At 31.0% G+C, this 21,658-nt stretch overlaps 2 protein-coding genes and 1 pseudogene across 2 annotated transcripts; all 3 read left to right on the forward strand.

The window, feature by feature from the left end:
* Positions 1-797: 797 nt before the first annotated feature.
* On the forward strand, positions 798-3,400 carry LOC125826741 (uncharacterized). The gene is made up of 8 exons (XM_049506082.1): positions 798-992; positions 1,490-1,582; positions 1,665-1,862; positions 2,006-2,035; positions 2,225-2,380; positions 2,627-2,680; positions 2,795-2,935; positions 3,017-3,400. The coding sequence occupies exons 1-8, from the start codon at positions 798-800 to the stop codon at positions 3,398-3,400; spliced, it is 1,251 nt and encodes a 416-aa protein (XP_049362039.1).
* A 4,537-nt stretch (positions 3,401-7,937) lies between these two features.
* Positions 7,938-10,474, forward strand: LOC125826742 (uncharacterized; annotated as a pseudogene).
* A 4,421-nt stretch (positions 10,475-14,895) lies between these two features.
* Positions 14,896-21,497, forward strand: LOC125826800 (uncharacterized). The gene is made up of 12 exons (XM_049506141.1): positions 14,896-15,297; positions 16,090-16,218; positions 17,158-17,250; positions 17,335-17,414; positions 17,990-18,103; positions 19,074-19,147; positions 19,255-19,331; positions 19,836-19,919; positions 19,996-20,088; positions 20,196-20,303; positions 20,418-20,489; positions 20,833-21,497. Exons 1-12 carry the CDS (start codon positions 14,986-14,988, stop codon positions 21,283-21,285), a joined length of 1,689 nt encoding a protein of 562 aa, XP_049362098.1. The 5' UTR covers positions 14,896-14,985; the 3' UTR covers positions 21,286-21,497.
* Positions 21,498-21,658: the final 161 nt, after the last annotated feature.

Genomic DNA, 21,658 nt, shown 5'->3' on the forward strand with positions numbered 1-21,658 from the left:
TGTATATCCACGGCGGAGCTACAGCTGTTCCAGGGACACGCCAAAAAATGACACTATAGTAATAAGTTAAATTTGACTTTATATTGATATATTTAACATTTTAGACACCTAAAAAAATATTGAAGAGTTGTAGCTCAGTGGATGGCCAACAAAAACTCTTTTGCCACTCAAATTCAATCCCCCATGGCAACATTTTTTTTTTGGCTTTAATTTGGACACTCTTTATAAATTTTCTAACTACGTCACTGAGTATATCGCTACAATTTTCAGAGAAGAGGCCATAGAGAACAAACTAAACATTTTCCTCATTTAATAATGTAATTATCTAGTCATATTCAGATTTTTAAGAATAAGTTAAATATGAAACTATAATAAAAAGGGAAAATATAAATACAACCCTCAGTATTATGTTGACTCTATTGATATTCTATGGTCAACTTATCCTTTTGGATTTTACTTGGAATGTGAAACTAACATTTATTAAAATAAAAATAATAACTCTTTTAGATTTTATTAGACAATGGTTCAAATATTACATTAATATCATGTACAAATAGTCAATTCAAAATTTTACTATATAACATCTTTCTCATACTAGGCAAATGAGATATATAGATGTTCAAAAAACATAATTAGCACTGATACAACAACTAAATCAAGTAAGTTAATTACCTAGTGCTTACATGTTACGTTAGCTAATTGAAATTATCAATATCTTTTTTTTTAAAAAAAAATTATGTTGTGTAAATTACTTTTGTTGCTCAAGTATTGTTGTATTTACATGTTTCCTAACATCCATGCCTATAAAAATAAACGAATATATTCAGGTAATGTTGATGCATCAAAGAATTATTCGACAAATTTTATTGATATTATATCTTCTTCTCAATTATGGCGGGGTTCAAGGAAAAACAACGTTATCTAAAATTGAGGAGTTAGAGTTGGAGGAACAACTTAAGCTTCTCAACAAGCCATCAATCAAAACAGTTAAGGTATATATTTCACGCTAAAGAAATCATTATATTTAAAAGTCTGGTGAGTAGTTATTGTATTCATGTGTTAATATTAATTGTAACAATAATTATCCTTCAATCCAATAGTTTTTGTCCATGAAGATTTTAAAAATTATCTAACTATCTTTTTTTTTTATTGGCTTTATTCAAATTTTAAAAACTGATGTGGTAATTAAAAGTTTTGAACCTTCTACAAATGTGTAATAAATGATATTTACTTTGATTAATTAAAAAAGGCATAACAATAAATTTGATAAAAGTCTATTATAACCTTTGAAACTATAATATCGGTAAATATTAAGTTATGATTCTCAAAGTAAATCCGAAGTTATGTACAATTGAAAATTTAAAATGGTGTTTGCAAATCTATATACTTTTTGTTTCTATTCTTTTTTGTAGACATTTTGTGCATAATAGAATTTGATCTTCTGTTATTAAAGGATGGTGTTTACAAATTATTTTATTTTGGTTTTCAGAGTAAGTCTGGAGATACATATAATTGTGTGGATTTCTACAAGCAACCGGCATTTGATCATCCTCTATTAAAGAATCACAATTTTCATCCGGAGGCATGTGTCTACTTCACTTTACTTTTCAACTTTATAATAATAACATTTTTTTAAATATACAATTTAAGTTTTGAATGGACAGATGAAACCTACTTTAGCTAGGTCAAAACAGAATTCAAGTACCTCTGCATCTAATTGGTCATCGAGGATATGGTCTGAAGATGGTGGTTGTCCCTTTGGAACGGTTCCCATTAAAAAAATTACTAAAGAAGATCTTATTAGACAAAGAAATATGCCACCACCAGAAGATCATGTAACATCTAATCCTAAATTCACTATGGTAAAAAATGTTACATTAATTCACAATATTGCCTTGAATAATATAATCATGATTTTTACTGTAATCTAATATGTTAAGCACCACTACATATAAATTAGTTCTTTATTGCAACAAGTCTTATATGTTTTATTGCTTATGCACAGATTGCCGATGTATCTTCACAAGTATACATGGTATGTATATTATTATTTTCTATTATTTGAATAGAACATGTTAAATTGATCATAATAAATGAATATATATTGAAGTTTGGAAGTTTCTTTTTTATTGTTTGGATCACACTTCTCTAATATTTATACTGATATCAAATATTTTAATATATCTGATCACAATTTAACAAATATTTTTAATTTCATATTTAGCTTGCAATAGTTCGAATTCCAAAAAATCCACATAACAAGTTTGGGGGAGCTGGAATGGCCAATAGTATATGGAATCCCCTTGTTGAAGGTCAACAACACAGTGCATGTCGATTGAAAGTTCAGAAAGGATCAGACATCTTACAAGTTGGTTGGAGAGTAAGTTCACTACTGAATTTATTGATAGTTAAATTTTTTTGCTTGTGATTGCTTTGTTTATTTGAAAAATAGTTTTTAAATTTTAAAAAGATCAACTGGAGAAAGAAAGGTGGAAGAGTTGAGTGTGTGGGGTTGGGTGGGGTGGGGTATCAGAAAATTGAATATTACACCTCTAAGAAGCAAGTTATACTCCAATCAATATTATTTATTTTGTTTATTAAGTCAAATACATATTTGTTGTTTCAGGTAGATCCAACATTATATGGCGATAATAACACTAGGCTTTTTGTGCATTTTCAGGTAAGGTGCCTTAGTTAATTTACTGATTTTAATTTTGCATTCATAAAATTAACATTTTCTCTCATTAGTTGTTTATTTCAAGTGAGAAGTTCATGTGTACTTTACATTTAATAGGCTGGTAATAAACATTGTTTCAATGTACTATGCTCGGGATTTGTATTAGTAAGCAGTGAGACACCTATTGATATGGTTTTTAAAGATGTTTCACACCATGGAGAAGGGGGTTCATGGGAAGCCACAATGTACATTGATCGGGTACATTTATTTCTTTATTAAAAAAATTTAAGTTTTGAATGCTACAAATACTAATGAAGATTTTTTGCTTCTCGATAAAAGGATCAAGCCAATGGCAACTGGTGGTTTTTATTTGAGAAAAGTTATAAAAGAATTGGTTTTTGGCCTCAACAAATCTTCACTGACTTGAGAGGTTTTGCTGATAACATTGAGTGGGGAGGCGTCGTGTATAGCCCACCGGGTGTGCCTAAACCTCCAATGGGCTCAAGTATTTTTCTTGTTGGAAACACTGCAGATGATGCTTATTGTAGGAGGCTTAGCGTTTTAAATGCTGAAGGTGCTACAGTAGACGTAGATGAAACGACAATATATGTTGATGATCCTCATCTGTATCAAGTTTCGGATATCCCACATTTCAGACCTGGAAAGTTCCAACACGTTGCATTTTATGGGGGGCCGGGAGAGAGTCAAAAACTCCAAATGTAATGATATTTACTTTCATATATAAAAAAAAATATGAAGTTCCTAAGAATATATCACTTGTTATATTTGTTACGATCCATTTTTAACTTGGTTAAAACATTTCATAACATAACTATTTATTTGAAAAAGAGAGTCATCATCTAATTTTTACTGGAACTATAAAATCATTTTGAAAAGGGAAAATGCATAAGTACCCCCTCAGCTTATGCTCAAAATCCTTGAGACACACCTAATCTTTACTAAGGTCGTATTATCCCCCTCCCCCCGAACTTATTTTATATATAATTTTCTACCCCTTTTCAGCCTATGTGGCACTATCTTGTGGGCCTAGCGCGTGTTGACAATTTTTTCAAAGATAGTGCCACGTAGGCCGAAAAGGGGTAGAAAATTAATTAAAAAATAAGTTCGAGGATAAATAGGACCTTAGTAAAGATTAAGCGTGTCTCAGGGATTTTGGGTATAGGCTAAGGGGGTACTTATGCATTTTTCCTTTTGAAAAGGATATTTAAAATCCTAATTTTGTAAATTAAAGAAAAAGGGTAAGGGTTCTGAACTTTTGATTATTCGGGTTCTGAACTTTTGATTATTCCTTGAGGAAGATGTTAAGCATCTCAAAAAATTCATAATTACAATTAATTAACAAATTTTAATATTTTGTAGTGAAAGAGTATATTTTTATTGAAAAGCGGGATCTGAAATAAAGTAGAGAGTCCATCATGTTTAAAATTTCTTGGAACAAGGTGAATTTAATTAACAATATTAGGCTCGAAACAGATTGAAACTTGGGATAACAATCCGAAAAAAAGAGATAGTTTTAGGGATGTTTAAGCCTTGGCTTTTAAAAAAAATAAATCTAGTAATTACCTAATTTGAGCCTAACACTGTTTGGGTCATTGTTATCCCTTGTTTCATAATGTATTTTATTGTCTTGTACTGTATTGTATGTAGATATAGTGTTTGGCTAGACTGTATTGTTTGTTGTTGTTTAATAACATTTTTATTGTTTGGTTTGACTGTATCGTATTGTATTATAATTTATAAATTTACTAAAATATCCTTAATTATTCTATAGTAGGAGGTTTGACTAGAATTAAATAATATAAGGTAAAGGGTAAAATAGTATTATGAAATATTATGTAAAGATATAATTGGAAAAAGAAATTAAGTAACAATGGAAACACACCAAATTGGTTGTTCCATAAAATGGGGGTTTTCATTGCTACGTAACAATGAAATTTAACAATACAATACAATACATTTTAAGTAACAATCAAAACAAATATTGTAGGTATAGTAACGATACAATACAATGGATAACAATGATCCAAACATAGGGTAAGAGCCAAGTCTATTTCAGCTTTAATAAATTATTCAATATGGAGTTTAAACTAAACGTTGTTTGACTTTGATAATCAACATTAAAAATGGGGAAAATACATTAAAGAGTTAGTAAACTTTAAAACAAATCCATGTGTTTAAAATTTAAAATAATGAAGAGAGATAGAGTTATAAAATGAAAAAATTATCTAATTACACAAAAACTTTTATCATATTTATTTGTTCTTCCAATAATTTAAAATAATTATATATTATCTTACTAATTAATAATTGAATAACATACTTAAGTCAGATACATCTAAATACATGTATATTTGATAAATCAGATACAATCTGAAATACAGTTAAATAGGAAGAAAAGGGCGAGAGGCAAGCGATAGAGTCTGTATATTCTATATACATGAGAGTCACACACTAGATACATGTATCTGAGATACCAGATATATTCTGAAGTATAGATACATAAGGAGAGAGGCGAGCAATATTGGAGAGAGAGTGAGCTAGTGTATCCTAGATACATGTGAATCCACTTGGATAAAATGTATTTATAACAAATTATACCTAATTTTGACCACATGTGTTCGAGATATGTGTATCTGGACGGGTCATATACATGCATCTGGTGAACAAAATATGATACGAATTGTGATTTCAAAAACTCATGGGAAGACACATAATTAGCCCCTAAAATAATAAGATTTATATTGTTTCCCAAAAAAATTAAAATTAAAATGAAGAGAGATAGAGGTATAAATTGGGCCACCAGCCCAAATTCTTGTTTTCTCATGTAATGGAGTTGGTATGTTGCGGTTTGAACTTGAGGCCCAAATCTTCCTTTGCTGGGCTTGACTATATTAGAATATTATGTTGGGCTCTGACCCAACACAGAAGTAGTCCATTGGACTCATAGGATTTCACATGTAATGCAAAACAAAGAAGAAGACAAATTATTTCGAGTCCACAAATACTTAAATGAAATAAATAATTTTTTTTTTTTTTTGAAAGTAATGATTTTTGGAATACTAAAACCAAACACAATGTTTATGATGCTTATTGTAGGAGGCCTACCATTCTAAATTAAGTGACAAAGTGTGATTATAGACATAGATAAAACGATAATATATGTTGACGATCCTCATTTGTTTTGAGTTTTGCACTATCCACATACAATACCGGAAAAGTTTGAACTTTTATATACTTTATAGGTATTGGAGAAAGTGTCATTGTTGACGTCAAAGTTACACTCTTTACGATATTGATTAATTGTTGGACTTCTTCAATTTCAAACAATTTGAAATAATTAGCTTTATATTTTTTAAAATATTTTAAAGTTGTTTTTAGACAGTTTTGTCATTTTTCTATTATATAAACAATGTATATATTTCTATATGTTCATAATATATAGATTTATATAATTATTACTATTTTTTACTATTTTAGAAAATCATTTTCAATAAATATTTATTTGTATTTGCTGTATGTATTGATGGGGTCTGTTGCTGGATCTTTCTCGTATGGGAATTGGGAATAAGAGTTGGGCTGAAATTGTGAAATTTATCTCAAAATTGGGTCTGGAAATGTGTATAAGCTTTGGAGTAAAATTGACTAGATTTGCAATTGAAGAAACGATCAATGGATTGCAAATTTTGTCAAGTGAATTAAGAATTTAGTTAAAATTAAATTTAATCAGCTAAAAGTTAAATAAGACGAATTAATTAACGAACTTCTTAATCCTAATAAAATAAAATAATTAACTTAATTATAAACTAATTAATTCGAAAGGATAATCTACTAGTTGAATTAAACTAATTAACAATAATATTTAATTTTAAAACAAAATATTTTGATTGTTTTTTAATATTTAAAAAGGATTATAAATAATGCCTTAGCAGCTAATTAGCTCCCCTAAATCAATTGGTCCATCAAGTCATTTGATTAGACGAGAATATTAGTGTTTACATTAAAATTTTGTGGGACTCTACAAGATGTGTTAGATTCGAATTGAGACTCTAGAATGTGTGTTCAGTTTCAATTAGAATTCTTGGAGGCTACTCAACCCTAAACCTTAGTTCATGTCAATATAAAGGGTACTAAATTCCCTTAAAAGACATATCGAATATCCCGCAAATTCATGGAGTATTCAAGTCAAATCTAAATCATCCTAGTTCAAGAAATACGCCACTAACGGCACTCGAATCATGAATAAATCTTATGAGAGGAGAATCAACAGAATTGTATCCGCAATCTTGATGAATAAAATTATATTTTTTCATATTTTTTTGTAATTGTAATTTATTTTCTGTCATTTTAAAATTTGTTGCAAACAATAAGTTTGGAAAATTATTTCATCATAATATGCAAAAATTTAATTGGATGAACAAAATGGAAGTGATATATTGTTGCAACCTTCTTCTTTCCAAGTTAAATAGTTGATTTTTTTTATTGCTCTACTGATTTTTTTTATTACATTTGATTGCTACATTTAATTGAATTTTGTGAGATTTCTTTCATTTTCTTAACGTTTTTGATTTTGTATTTACTCAAATAATTGATAATATTATGTTTGGAAATATTTCATGATATAAACATAGTAAATAGTATATTTCTACATTTAGTTAAGAAATTGATGAGATTAGATTTGAAATAATTTCATGATATAAACAGTATATCGTTACAATTTTAGGAGAAGATGTAATAAAGACCAAACAAAGCATATTCCTCATTTAATAATGTAATTATCTAGTACCATTCAGATTTTTAAGAAGTTAAACATGAAATTATAGAAAAAAATAAATGCAATCTTCAGTATTATGTTGACTCTATTGATATTCTATGGTCAAACTATCCTTTTGGATTTTACTTGGAATGATCAACTAACATTTATTAAAATAAAAATAATAACTTTTTTTAATTCTATTAGTCAATGTTTCAAAGATTACATTAATATCATGTGCAAATAGTCAATTCAAAGTTTTACTATATAACATCTTTCTCATACTAGGCAAATGAGATATATAGATGTTCAAAAAACATAATTAGCACTGATACAACAAGTAAATCAAGTAAGTTCATTACCTAGTACATACTTTCATGTTTTGTTAGCTAATTGAAATTTTAAGTTTTTTTTTTAAAAAAAAATTTATGTTGCGTAAATTACGTGTGTTGCTCAAGTATTGTTGTATTTACATGTTTCCTAACATCCATGCCTATAAAAATAAACGAATATATTCAGGTAATGTTGATGCATCAAGGAGTTACTCGACAAATTTTATTGATATTATATCTTCTTCTCAATTATGGCGGGATTCAAGGAAAAACAATGTTATCTAAAATTGAGGAATTAGAGTTGGAGGAACAACTTAAACTTCTCAACAAGCCATCAATCAAAACAGTTAAGGTATATATTTCACGCTAAAATAATCACTACATTTAAAAATCTGGTGAGTAATTATTGTATTCATGTGTTAATATTTATTGTAACAAAGATAAGTATCTTTCAATCCCATAGTTTTGGTCCATGAAGATTTTAAAAATTATCTATCTATATTTTGTTTATTGACTTTATTCAAATTTTTAAAATTGATGTGGTAATTAAAAGTTTTGAACTTTCTACGAATGTGTAATCAATGATTTTACTTTGAATAATTAAGAAAGGAATACACATAAGTTTGATAAAAGTCTATTACAACCTTTGAAACTAAAATATCAGTAAACATTAAGTTATGATTCTCAAAGTAAATATGGAGTTTTGTGCATAATAGAATTTAATCATCCGTTATTAAAGAATGGTGTTACAAATTATTTTATTTTGGTTCTCAGAGTAAGTCTGGAGATACATATAATTGTGTGGATTTCTACAAGCAACCAACATTTGATCATCCGTTATTAAAGAATCACAATTTTCATCCAGAGGCATGTGTCTACTCCACTTTACTTTTCAACTTTATAATAATATCATTATTTTTAATATACAATTTATGTTTTGAATGGATAGATGAAACCTACTCTCGTTAGGTCAAAACAGAATTCAAGTGCCTCTGCATCTAATTGGTCGTCGAGGATATGGTCCGAAGATGGTGGTTGTCCTTTTGGAACGGTTCCCATTAAAAAAATTACTAAAGAAGATCTTATTAGACAAAGAAATATGCCACCACCAGAAGATCATGTAACATCTGATCCTGAACTGACTACGGTAAAAAATGTTATATTAATTCACTATATTGCCTTAAATAGTATAATCATGCTTTCAATTGTAATCGAATATGTTAAGCACCGCTACATATATATTCGTCCTTCATAGCAACAAGTCTCATGTGTTTTATTATTTATACACAGATTAACGATGTATCTTCACAAGTATACAAGGTATGTATATTATTTTCTATTGTTTGAATAACACATGTTAAATTGATCATAATAATTTTTTTAGGTATTGCACATCAAAATGTGATTCTTTGACCTCAAGTACATTATATAAAAAAATTAAATGAATATATATATATATATATCAGATCAAATATTAATATATCTAGTCACAATTTAACAAATATTTTTATTTTCGTATTTAGCTTGCAATAGTTCGAATTCCAAAAAATCCACATAACAAATTTGGGGGAGCTGGAATGGCCAATAGTTTATGGAATCCCCTTGTTGAAGGTCAGCAACACAGTGCATGTCGATTGAAAATTCAGAAAGGATCAGACATCTTACAAGTTGGTTGGAGAGTAAGTTCAATACCTTTTATTGATAATTAAATTATTTTACTTGTCATTGTTTTATTTATTTGAAATTTAAGTTTTTTTTTTAATTTTAAAAAGATAGACAGGGGAAAGAAAGATGGAAGAGGTGTATGTGTACGAGAGGGGGAGATCAGAAAATTAAATATTACACCTCTAAGAAGCAAGTTATAATAAATATATATTGATGAAATCGTGACACACAAAGTAATGTTATTTATTTTGTTCATTAAGTCAAATACATATTTCTTGTTTCAGGTAGATCCAACTCTATACAGTGATAATAAGACTAGGCTTTTTGTGCATTTTCAGGTATGGTGCCTTATTTACTCTACTTATTTTTGTTTTGTGTTCATAAAATTAACATTTCCCCCCTTTAGCTATTTACTTTTACATTTAATAGGCTGGTAATAAACAATGTTTCAATGTACTATGCTCGGGATTTGTATTAGTAAGCCATGATACACCTATTGATATGGTTTTTGAAGATATTTCACAACCTGGACAAGGGGGTTCATGGGAAGCCACAATGTACATCGAACGGGTACCTTTTTTGTTATATATAATTTTCTTAAAAAGTTTTGAAAGCTATAAATACTAATGCATACGTTTTGCTTTTGGATCAAAGGATAATGTCAGTGGAAACTGGTGGTTTTTATTTGAGGAAAGTTATAAGCAAATTGGTTTTTGGCCTCAACAAATCTTCACTGAATTAAGAGGCTTTGCTGATAACATTGAGTGGGGAGGCGTTGCATATAGTCCACCAGGTGTCCCTAAACCTCCAATGGGCTCAGGTATATTTCCTGTTGGAAATACTGATGATGCTTATTGTAGGAGGCTTAGTGTTTTAAATGATGACGGTGCTACAATAGATGTAGATAGAACAACAATATATGTTGATGATCCTAATTTATATCGAGTTTTGGATTATCCACATTTCAAACCTGGAAAGTTCCAACATGTTGCATTGTATGGGGGGCCGGGAGAAAGTCATAAACTCTAAATGTATGATATTTACTCATAAATGTCAAAAAATATGAAGTTAGTTTCGACGCAAATATCACCTATTATGATTGCTACGATCCATTTTTAACTTGGTTAAATATTTCATAACTATTTATTTAAAAAAGAGAATCGTCATCTAATTTTAAATGAAATTGTGAAACCATTTTGAAAATGGGTATTTAAAATTTTAAATGAGTTATTCCATGTTTAATTATTGGTTATCGGTTTGTGGAGATGCTAAACCGTTATAGAATCATTAAAATATTGGCTTATCGGTTATTGGTTTATCGGTTTTTGATCGTTATCGGTTTAACTGTTAAGATTTAACACAAAAAAATATTGAAAATTACTTAGAAACAAGGTGATAAACCAAATGAACCATGCACATGAGTTCACATCTTTGCTCAAAAGCAAACACTTTTACATTGTAGAATAACCAAGTGTTTGAGACAACAAAAAATAAAAATAGGAAATCAAACTCTAAGTCAAGGACTTTATATACAACATGGTATAAATATAATTATTTAATTTACTATCGGGTTATTGGTTAACCTCAGAAAAAGCTTCAAACCGTTCAGAACCGATAACTCAATAACAAAAAAAATCAAAACCGTTGTCAAAACCGCTAAATCAATAACCCAATACTGATAAACCAATAACTTTTTTCGGTTCGAGTTATCAATTTTGGTTTGATTTTGAACAACCCTACTAACACTAATCTCTAAATTAGCACTTATATTATACCCAACCTAAATTGATAACATTCATCAAACCGACCGATTATTACACTCTGTTTGGATCATTGTTACTCATTGTATTGTATTGTATCGTTACTATACCTACAGTGTAAGTATTTCTCTTTTCCTTTTTCTTTTGCTCTTCAACTACGATTCTCACTTTTTGTTGGCCGACATAGCTTAGGCTAGTTAGTTTTTGCGCAACTATCTTGTCGTTTAAACCTTAGCTTGATGTAAATATTGTACTTTGTGTAAAACAATTAGTTCAATACTTGTTTAAGAGGATTCAGCCATTTATCTAATTTGGCAAAAATTGAATCAACGCAACAAATTACTATAAATATTTGTTTCAGCTAAAATATATAACGAATCAATACAACATTTTAAGATATATGCACGTGTATCTAGTGCACTTTACGTGCATCTTATGGGTTAGTAGCTACATATAATGTGAAATAGAAATAAACACATATGCTACTATTTCAAATTGTCAGATAACTGCATGTTGCGAACGTTTCAAGTGCGTAAAACCTTCTTGAAATGGACATAAGAACTTCGTACCCTTTCTTTGAAATTTCAAAAGATTTTTTCTGTTTTAAGTCTTTTGGAATTAAATTAAAGACTTAAGGGGGCCGCACGCCTAATCCTATCGCGTACCTCCCAGTATAAAATAAGTAAAAACACAGCTACTAAACTAATGATCCCCATAACAAGGTATACCATATTATTAGGCATAGTAGCCCTATGCTGGCCTTCACTCTGAGCAATAGCATAGCCACTGCAACACATAGCTATGAAAATCTGTTCATGAATTAATCAAAGCAATAAGACATTGAATCAATCATATATCTAAATTTAGTTTTCTTAAATACTAGTCTAAACACTAATTCCTCCAAATTAGATATATCCATGTTGTAAATCGTTGTTTTTCAGCAAGCTGGGATGGTTGAATCGTGTTGATGATCGTTAATATATTCATCATAATAGATATATAGGGGTGGCAAAATCAAACCCAACTCGTTTAAGTTTGGATGAGTTGTTTAAAAAACATACTCCTTCCTCAACGTTGAATCATAAACATTTTCTTCTTCATACATATTTACACAAATTAAGATAGAGAGTGATAACTTTATAAATGTATTTCAGTGTAGGTAACACGAAAATAATTAGTACTAAAATAGAAGTATGAAAATAAATTATCTAATAAAAAAATCAAGCTATTTACACAAATTAAGATTGAGAGTGATAACTAACTTTATAAATGTATTTTCAGTGTAGGTAACACGAAAATAATTAGTACTAAAATAGAAGTATGAAAATGAATTATCTAATAAAAAAATCAAGCTATCTTTTATTTATTACGTATAATATATCCTTCAACTAAAATTTGTTGATAATTCTATTTTGTACCTAAACAACAGAATTTGTTGATAATTCTATTTAGCGGTGAAGTAACAACATATTTCTATTAGTTATTAAGAGCAAATTAACAATGGAATAGCAACAAAGTTTCTAACTAATTTCAATTTAAAGTAAGGAGATTTTACGTACCATAAATATGCTCATGTTAATCCTAGTGGCCATTAATTATAATATATAGCTGCACCAACAAAAAGAGAGATTTAATTATATTTGATAGGAACTAAAATCATGCACATATATATGCATGGTTGCATGCAAAATATGGTAACTGATAGTTTGATAGTTAACCAACAAAAGCTAGTACGTTTTACAATATTATTGAAGTAAAAGACCTAAAATATCGTTAAACTATTGAAATTGATACAAAACTATTGAAGGTTAAAAGAAATGTTGATAAAAAATGATGGAGTTAATATCTTAAAAGGTTACTCAACTTTCACAATTTATCTAACAAAGTCATTGAACTTTATTTTATATCAATAAAATCACTCAACTTAAACATATAAATATCAATAAAATCACTTAACTAAATTTGTCATTAAAACAAATCTGGCCTAGCAAAATGACAACTTCTTGTTCTATTTCTTATTGATTCATCATCATATAGCATTTTCATTGGCTTATAACAAGAATGGTGTTAATGGTTTCAATACATAATGATTATAACATGATAATAAATTAGAACTCAATCAATGAGATTTATTATGATAAATCGATTCCTCCAAAATTAATCACGGGAGATTTAGTCAGCAAAGATTATCACAATTAACATATGAAAGCATAATCAATTTAGATGGTCATTTAAATAAAATAAAAACTTAATCACATTAAAAATAAGAGACCTTCAATGAACCATAAAATTAGAAAATGAGAAGATTAAGTTAATGATTGTACCTTAATGAGTGTTAAGAGAAACGTTTTAGTTCCAATCACTTGAAACAAGAGCAGAGCATTTTCATTGACGTCTTAATGAGTTTTCTTTAATTTTATTTATTTTTTGAGCTTCATATTACACGGCATAAATAAAAATTATTTTGTCTACTTCTTTCATGTCATTGCTGCATACTTCTCTTTAGAAATTTCTTGAAGAGACATATTTTTATTGATAAATTTAGTTGGATGATTTTATTGATGTAAAAGTCTAAATTGAGTGATTTTATTGATAAAAATAAAGTTTAATGACTTTATTAAATAAATTGTGAAAGTTTTGTGACCTTTTAAGAAATTAACTCGAAATAATGGAATTGAGGGGGAAAATGTAGAATGATATTAAGTAATAATAATAATAAAAAAGAGTATTAGTATTAGTTACAAGTAAGTAGGTTGTGATTACTAAAAAAATTGGTCTGTAAATATTATTCTGTTATGGAAGAATACAAATTCTTTTTTATTTTTGGGGGTTGGGGGTTGGGAAGGAAACGTAAAAGGGAACAATAGAACCAATATTTTAGATAAAATAAAATAAAATAATAGAACAGAGTGGTTAATCTTTTGGTTATAAATAGTAAAACAAAATAAAAATAATTAGGAACAAAAATTAAAGATCATCCTAATGCAATTTCAATAGAGATTTGAACCTTAAAACTCGTTTGGTTGGAAAATAAGTTATCCCATGATTAATTATTTCAAAAAAAATTATCTCGAAATTATTATCACAAACTCAACGTGGGATAAAAATTAACACCACAACCCAAAATAACTAATTCTAAAATAGTTAGTTATTTGGTAACTTTATCTTAATTAAACGTGAAATAAACTCGTCTTAACATTAATCTCAAAATTAGTTATTCGTCGGGGAAAATTACAGAAATCCCATACTTTTAAGGCAAAATTACAATCTATCCCTTAAAAGTTTATAATTACAGAAATCCCTCAAATGGATACAATAATATAAGCACTGATACATTAATCTGATGCGCGAAATACATTAATCGTTAAGTAATATACATATACATTTTATACATAATACACTAATCTGATGTACATTTTATACATGATACACTAATCTGATGCGCGAGATACATTAATCTGATACACGAGATATACTAATCTGATGCGCAAAAATGAGGGATTTTGGAGATTTATAAAACTTATAGGGGATAATAGTGATAAGTAAACTAAAATGTGAGATTTCTGTAATTTTTCCTATTCGTTATCGGTCGTGAAATCAAACCAGCCCTTATATCATACCCGGCCCAAATTGATTACATTCAACAAACCGACCCATTAAAAAAACCTTGAAGAAAACTCTACTGGTATTACCGGCGGCGGCTGTCAAAACTCTTCACTAAAACTTTACTTGTATTGCCGGCGGCGTGACATCCAGTCGAAAATCTTCAGGAAAACAAAAATGGCGGAACTTGCTGTCAAAATAGAGATACCCCAGAAAGCTGAAGATAAGAAAGATGAAGAATTGGAGGAATTGGAAGAGGAAGATGAAGAGGGAGAGTTATCATGGTCTTCCGACTCTGAAATTGGTGAAGCTTTGGATTATTTGGACACAAAAGATAATTCTGAATCGAATGTTGGTGCTTTTAGTCTCCAAACAAGGCGCCCAAATGCTCACGGAGGACTTCATACTAGACCCAATTCTTCTGCTTTACAACCCCTTTCTAATCGTACCCAGAAATTTGCTAATCATATCAGAGCTTCACCATTAGAGGTAATTTTTGAAAAGTTTGGATCTTTTTATTTTTTATTTTGCTGAATTTGATATAGTTAGGGATGAAAGGTAGTTTCGAATCTTAGTTAAACAAGGACAGAATGGAACTCTTTGTTTATTTTTTGAATTTGAATGTTACATGTTAGTAAGTTAAGCTTAATCATAGCTAAGTTTCACCTTTAGAGGTAATTTTGAAGCTTAGTTAAACAAGAAAGAGAAGTATGAAACTTTTTTTTTTCTGCTTTCTTTGGATTCAAGTGTAGTGCTATTGTTTAGTGAGTTAAGCTTAATCATATCAGAGCTTCATATATGTTTTTGTTTTCTTTACATCGTTAATGTTGTTCTAAGCTTAACTCCGCTCGTTTTTCCAATTGAGGCAAATTCTTGAACCCCTTTGCCCCATAAGTTTTAATGAATAGGGAGGTTTAAGATACAAAGAATACTTCAAACCCATAAGCAAAGCAAACATAATCTACCGAAATTGTGTTTTATAAACAAATATTCTCAAATCAAAAGCTAATGTCGATAGGAAATATGGAATTCTACTTTTCTACCTCTAAATTCATTTTTTTTACTACTGTTAGGATGTGTTAGTTGATGGGAAACGAATAAGATAGTTTATATGTAAAAGTGGAAGCTTAAATGAATAAGATCTCCTTAAGGAAAACATGTCTTGTAAAGTGAGACTGAGTTAGATTAGATCATATTAGATGTTTATTGCCTAGTTGGGGCAGTTGAGAAAGTAAAACCTTCCCATTTATGAGCAGTCTTGTGTAAATCAACATTTTGCAGGAATGGGAAGGAAGGATCAAAGTTGGCATGTCAAATTCTGTGACTACTGCAATTCGTGGAAGTGTCCGGGATATGGCTATTGGTAAAACTAAAACGACTGAGAAAGCAGACCGCGCCACTGTTGAACAGGTAAGACCGATGACTGACCACTCTTTGGCAATATGTGAATGTCAAAATTCATTTTTGTTGACTCCTATGAAAGAAAAATTGACTGGAATTAACTATTTTGCTGCTGATCGATGTAATTTTGAGAGTGCTGATTACAACTTATTATGAAGTGCACTAGTGGGCTATTTGTTGTTTTCTCAGCCTACTGAATGGAACTTATGTATGAGCTAGCATTCTTTGTTAGGGTTATCAATATTTGGTGAGCTTATAATTTTTACTTGTTAAGAGCGACCAAGCATTCTTGACTAGAGTACTTAATCTGTATTGATTTAGTATATTTTGCTTCCAGCATTGTTTATTCTTTGTAATCCAGCAAGTTTCCTGTCTAAATATTTTCATGCGACTGTAGAGTTGCTGAATGTAGCTTCTGAAAGATGTCTTTGAATTCAGTTAGTTCCTTCTGTATAACTTCCTTCTATGAACTACCTGAAATTTCTCATCCTCCGGGTAATACATTCTCTGTCTGTGGGAATTTGAATCAAAAACTAGATTTTTGCTTCACATAAGATTTCTAAAGAGGCTTCTGGTCCACCTATGTTCCCTTTTTAGTTCCTCTTAATTCTTGATAAAGGTTAGTCCATCTATTTCTTCATTCTTCATGTGATTCCTACTATTCCAGTTTATAAAATGCTTGACTGCAAAGTTAACTTGAAAATCTCTAGTTTCTGAGCCAGACTTACACCCACATGAAGTCTGAGGTCATTTTTCAAAAGCACAAATCAATTGAAGATTTATATCCAAAACCAATAACTTGAGCATGACTTGATTTTTGTGCACATGTTCTCTCAAGTACATAGTTTTTTCGTTGGCCATATGGCATATCGATGCAATCAGTTTTAAATGCTTATATATGGATTTCACAGTATTAATTCTTTGAAAGATCTATCTTTTTTCTTCCAGGCAATTGATCCAAGAACACGAATGGTTTTGTTTAAAATGCTCAATCGCGGTGTCTTTCATGATATTAATGGCTGTATTTCAACTGGGAAAGAGGTAAACTATAACTTTGCACCTGTTTGTTTTCTCTCTTTCACTAAAAATGTTGCAGTTAAAACCTCTATTCCTACTGTCTAACAGGCCAATGTTTATCATGCAACAAAAGCCGATGGTCAGGAACTGGCGATCAAAGTATACAAAACTTCAGTTCTTGTTTTCAAGTATGCCACGTGGCCCTTTTCTTTTCTATTTAATTTTTTAACATTCTAGTAACAGTATTATGTATGGTGCCTATGGCATCTTCTGTTAAAACATCTTTTTGTTTGTGTGCACACACACACCAGAACTTGCAATATGATGGAAAAGATTAAATTAAGAATTTGCCACTTTGTGTTAATCACAAGAATTTTTGAGGTGAAAATGTATGTAGAGTGAGAGATAAATATCTTAAACATTTTAAGATCCATATTGTACTAATACCTGAAAGGCTTAAATTTCGTCACTTAAGTTCAGCGCCTATTTCATTACCTCTGAGGTAGAGGCAAGGTCTGCGTTTAATCTACCCTCCCCGGACCCAGTTTGTGGAACCCAACCGGGTGTGTTGTTGTTGTTGTTTGCTGTAAGTTCAGGGTCAATTATATCACATATTATTAGTTACGTGTGCTACAATATTTCTGACTTCATGTTTTGCTTGCTTCCTTCTGTTGTAGTTTTGCATCTTGTGACAACTTAACTGAACTTCGTCATTTGTTTAATCCTCTTGGCTAACCACCACACTTGTGCTTTGCAACTTCAGGGATAGAGATCGCTACGTACAGGGTGACTATCGCTTCAGACATGGATACTGCAAGCACAATCCACGGAAAATGGTTAAAACATGGGCTGAGAAGGAAATGAGGAATCTAATGAGGTATGTGAAATCTCATTTTCATTTCTTGGATCTCGTTGCCTTTGGCCCTTACAGGCTTCTCTCTTCTCCTCCTGCCCTTTTATCTTCTCCTCCTCTGTCAATTATTGGCCTTTATTTTCTTGGCTTCTTGCCAATGAGATCTGTAACTTAATTATGGAAGCACATAAAGTAGAGGTTCTATAGTGCAATGTCTGCCACTTGGTCCCAGAAAATGTTCAACAGCTACATTGCCTGCTAAAGAAGTTTCATTACATAGTTTCTGAGTGCAATCCATACTTTTACCTAAAAATGAAAAGAGGAGTGCAATTTCTCCTTGAATTCTATTCTATGCTTGTCCTTGTTTCTGGACATGTGTTAACCTTTGAAGTTTCATGCTGGTGGAGATCTTTCTCATCCTTTAATGGTTTTTTAAGAAATAATGGCATATAACTAGACAATGCTGGGACTTGTTCCTAAACATCTGTTGAATAATGCCACTGAAGGTAAGAGATTTGATGGAATGCTGACAACATCAGAGAACTCCTAGAGCCTTAAAGCAGACCTGGAGAACCATCCTATATGTGTATTCTGGATCATTTGACTAGAGAGGAACATGACATGTTTTGAAAGTCAGAAGAATTATATATCTACAGAATCAAGGATAAATGCCTCCATATTTCTGGAGTAAATGTTATTTGGTGGATAGTCTTAGCTGATACATGGATTTCTAGATTTACTTAAAAGAAGGATGTAACTTACTGCATGTCCACCCCTTGCAGTTTTTTTGTATCCTTTTAGTGCCATCTTGGCACCTTAGTAAGGAACCTTACCTTACCAAAAAATAAATGACATGTAATAAACTTTCGTATCTAGCAATGATTACCTTCCAGTTAACTCATGTGTGTAAACTGGGTTGTGTATCAAATTTCATTTGAGATGAGCAACTTATGTCATTTTGTTACTCATATTCTTAAGTTTTCTGGAACTGCAGGCTAAGGGCAGCTGGAATCAGGTGCCCAGCTCCAATTCTCTTGAGGCTTCATGTTCTTGTTATGGAATTCATAGGTAATGAGCACGGGATGCGAACAACTTTTTTTGCTTGATGCGTGCTTCCGTGAATTTCCATTCATTACACTCTGGTTTAACAGGATGGTAAAACTTTTGTGTGATAGGGAAAGGAGGCTGGGCAGCACCTCGACTAAAGGATGCTGCTTTATCTAGTGACAAGTTACGTGAATGTTATGTGGAGGTTTGTTTCTATCTCTTGATGTTAAGATTATTGAACCAGGCATCTTGTAATCTTGCTAAGATTACTTTATCAGTATCATGAAAGTGATCTATCTTTGACGTATTATGTTGACCACTTTGTAGAGAACTCTTAGTGTCCTGAGTTATTAGTGGTTTGTGTAGACAATGGAGTTCCTTTCAATGTGGTGGCCCTTTTATATTAAATTTATGCTTTTATTTAATATTCTTGGTGGGAAAAGAAACGATAAGCTGAACCAAAAGTACTTGTATCACTTGGACTTCTTCCATCAGATATGAGGTTCATATTGGCATGATCAAACCAAGCTTTGAATTCTGAATTATACTGCACTAGAAATTCTGATTAAGGAACTTGCTGTCAATTGCAAATACAACTTCTTAATGATGTTAGATGCATATTTTAACACGCGACAATTTTTTCTAGAATGGGCATTGTGCGATGTGATTCTACCCTAATTTGATACATTAACTACTTTATATTTGCCAGATCATTATGGCAATGAGAACTCTATATCAGAAATGCAAGCTAGTGCATGGTGACTTGAGCGAGTATAACATCCTATATTTCGAGGTAGGCCTTTATCTCTATATTTATAGCTATACTAATAGTTGTAGGCACTAACTTGTAATTGTTTCACACTATACAGGGTCACCTGTATGTTATTGATGTTTCACAATCAGTTGATCTTGACCATCCTCATGCGCTTGATTTCCTCCGAGAGGATTGTGTACATGTTTCTGTGAGTTCTCATTGTAAAGCTTATATGACAATTTCGGATTAAAACTAACTTATAGCTAGGCACCAGCTATATGAGTATTGATTTGTGCTGGTGGTGGCGGCATGCAGGACTTCTTTAAAAAACATGGTGTGGCTGTTATGACAATCCGGGAGTTGTTTGATTTTATAGTTGATCCAACTATTGATGATGATTCAGTGGATAGCTATTTGGAGAAGGTATGGCTCATACATGTATTGGATGATTGAATGCGTGCTAAATGTTGATTCAAATTCTTTTATATTCAAACTACTTGGAATCTTTAAAATTGCTGTTTCCCCACAACATGCTAGGTTCAAGAGAGAATTTTGGCTAGAGGTGACATGACTGCAGAAGAAGAAATTGCCGACTCTGTATTTATTCAGGTATTATTTCTGCTAGCTATTTGAACTACTTTTTTGTTTCCATTATACATAAAAGGTTAAGGCAAACATTTGACTCGTGGTCAGATTGTACTTGCAATATTTATCGACGTCCCAAAAATAGGAAGGGATATATAGATTGGAATGTTGAAAAACGTAGTGTTGTGTTAATATGCGGAAACATTGGTCATATCTAGGGAACTGCTGTCATATTAGGGATGCAGTATCCTTTCATCTGTGGGTTCGGCTTGTTTTGATAAATTGTTTAAACACCTCAGTGGATTCCTAAGATCTTTTCGTCACTGAAGATTGCCATTTCTCATCACTGCTATATATTGCATTACAGTCATTTATTCCCAAGACACTTGATCATGTGAAAGACGCTGAAGCAGATGTTCAACGCATTATTAGTGGTGAGGACACAGGAGACATGTACTACAAAACTATTACAGGTCTGAAGCAGGCTCTCTCTGGGACAAACCCTTCAGCAGAAGATCAGCAGCACCAACAAATTGACGAACGGGGACAAGAGACCACTGCTGCAGCTGAAACCAACAAACCATATGATGGTGAATCAGAGACAGAGACCGAGTCAGATGATGATGATGACGATGAAAGTGATTGTAGTGAAGGCTCATTATCTGATGGTGAGAAACCAACAGCTGCTGATAAGAAAGCAGCTAGAAAAGAGAACAAGAAGAAAGTTAAAGAAGAGAAAAGAGAATCGCGGAAACATAAAATACCAAAAGCTGTGAAGAAGAAGAAGAAAAAGTTGGCCAAGGCCAAGAAGTACCGGTAATCGATTATCTGCAGTATAAAGGAAAGTTTTGTTTGAGGTTTAAATTGTGTAGAAAGGATGTTAAAGTTAATAGGTTTTTTAGTTAAAATTCTGCAAAACAGAGTGAAGGGTGCTGCAAAGACAAACAGTTTTCGCATAAATTACAACTTTCAACAATTTTGGTCAATCAGTGTAACTTGTTTTCCATGTATTTCTAACAAACAAGGCAGATAATGATTTTCCATGAAAATTACATCTTACGAGTAGTAATGGTCTTGTGGAGCTCGAATAAGCTCATTTGTGTAGAAATCTTTCTTGTTATGGTTAAACCATCTGATATTCATAGTCTATTGGTTCGACTTTGGGTTCGAGCCAACTAAGACTTCTGTTTAAA

This window comes from Solanum verrucosum, unplaced genomic scaffold (genome assembly GCF_900185275.1).
Source record: "Solanum verrucosum unplaced genomic scaffold, falcon-dt-bn FXZP01000060.1, whole genome shotgun sequence".
NCBI lineage: Eukaryota > Viridiplantae > Streptophyta > Magnoliopsida > Solanales > Solanaceae > Solanum > Solanum verrucosum.

Excerpts from the sequence above, each read along its gene's own strand:
- LOC125826741 (XM_049506082.1), top strand. The coding sequence starts at position 798 with ATGCCTATAAAAATAAACGAATATATTCAGGTAATGTTGATGCATCAA. Across the intron at positions 1,583-1,664 it reads ATCACAATTTTCATCCGGAG|ATGAAACCTACTTTAGCTAG; the intron begins GCATGTGTCTAC and ends TTGAATGGACAG. Across the intron at positions 2,036-2,224 it reads TATCTTCACAAGTATACATG|CTTGCAATAGTTCGAATTCC; the intron begins GTATGTATATTA and ends TTTCATATTTAG.
- LOC125826800 (XM_049506141.1), top strand. The coding sequence starts at position 14,986 with ATGGCGGAACTTGCTGTCAAAATAGAGATACCCCAGAAAGCTGAAGAT. Across the intron at positions 19,332-19,835 it reads TACGTGAATGTTATGTGGAG|ATCATTATGGCAATGAGAAC; the intron begins GTTTGTTTCTAT and ends TATATTTGCCAG. Across the intron at positions 19,920-19,995 it reads ATAACATCCTATATTTCGAG|GGTCACCTGTATGTTATTGA; the intron begins GTAGGCCTTTAT and ends CACACTATACAG.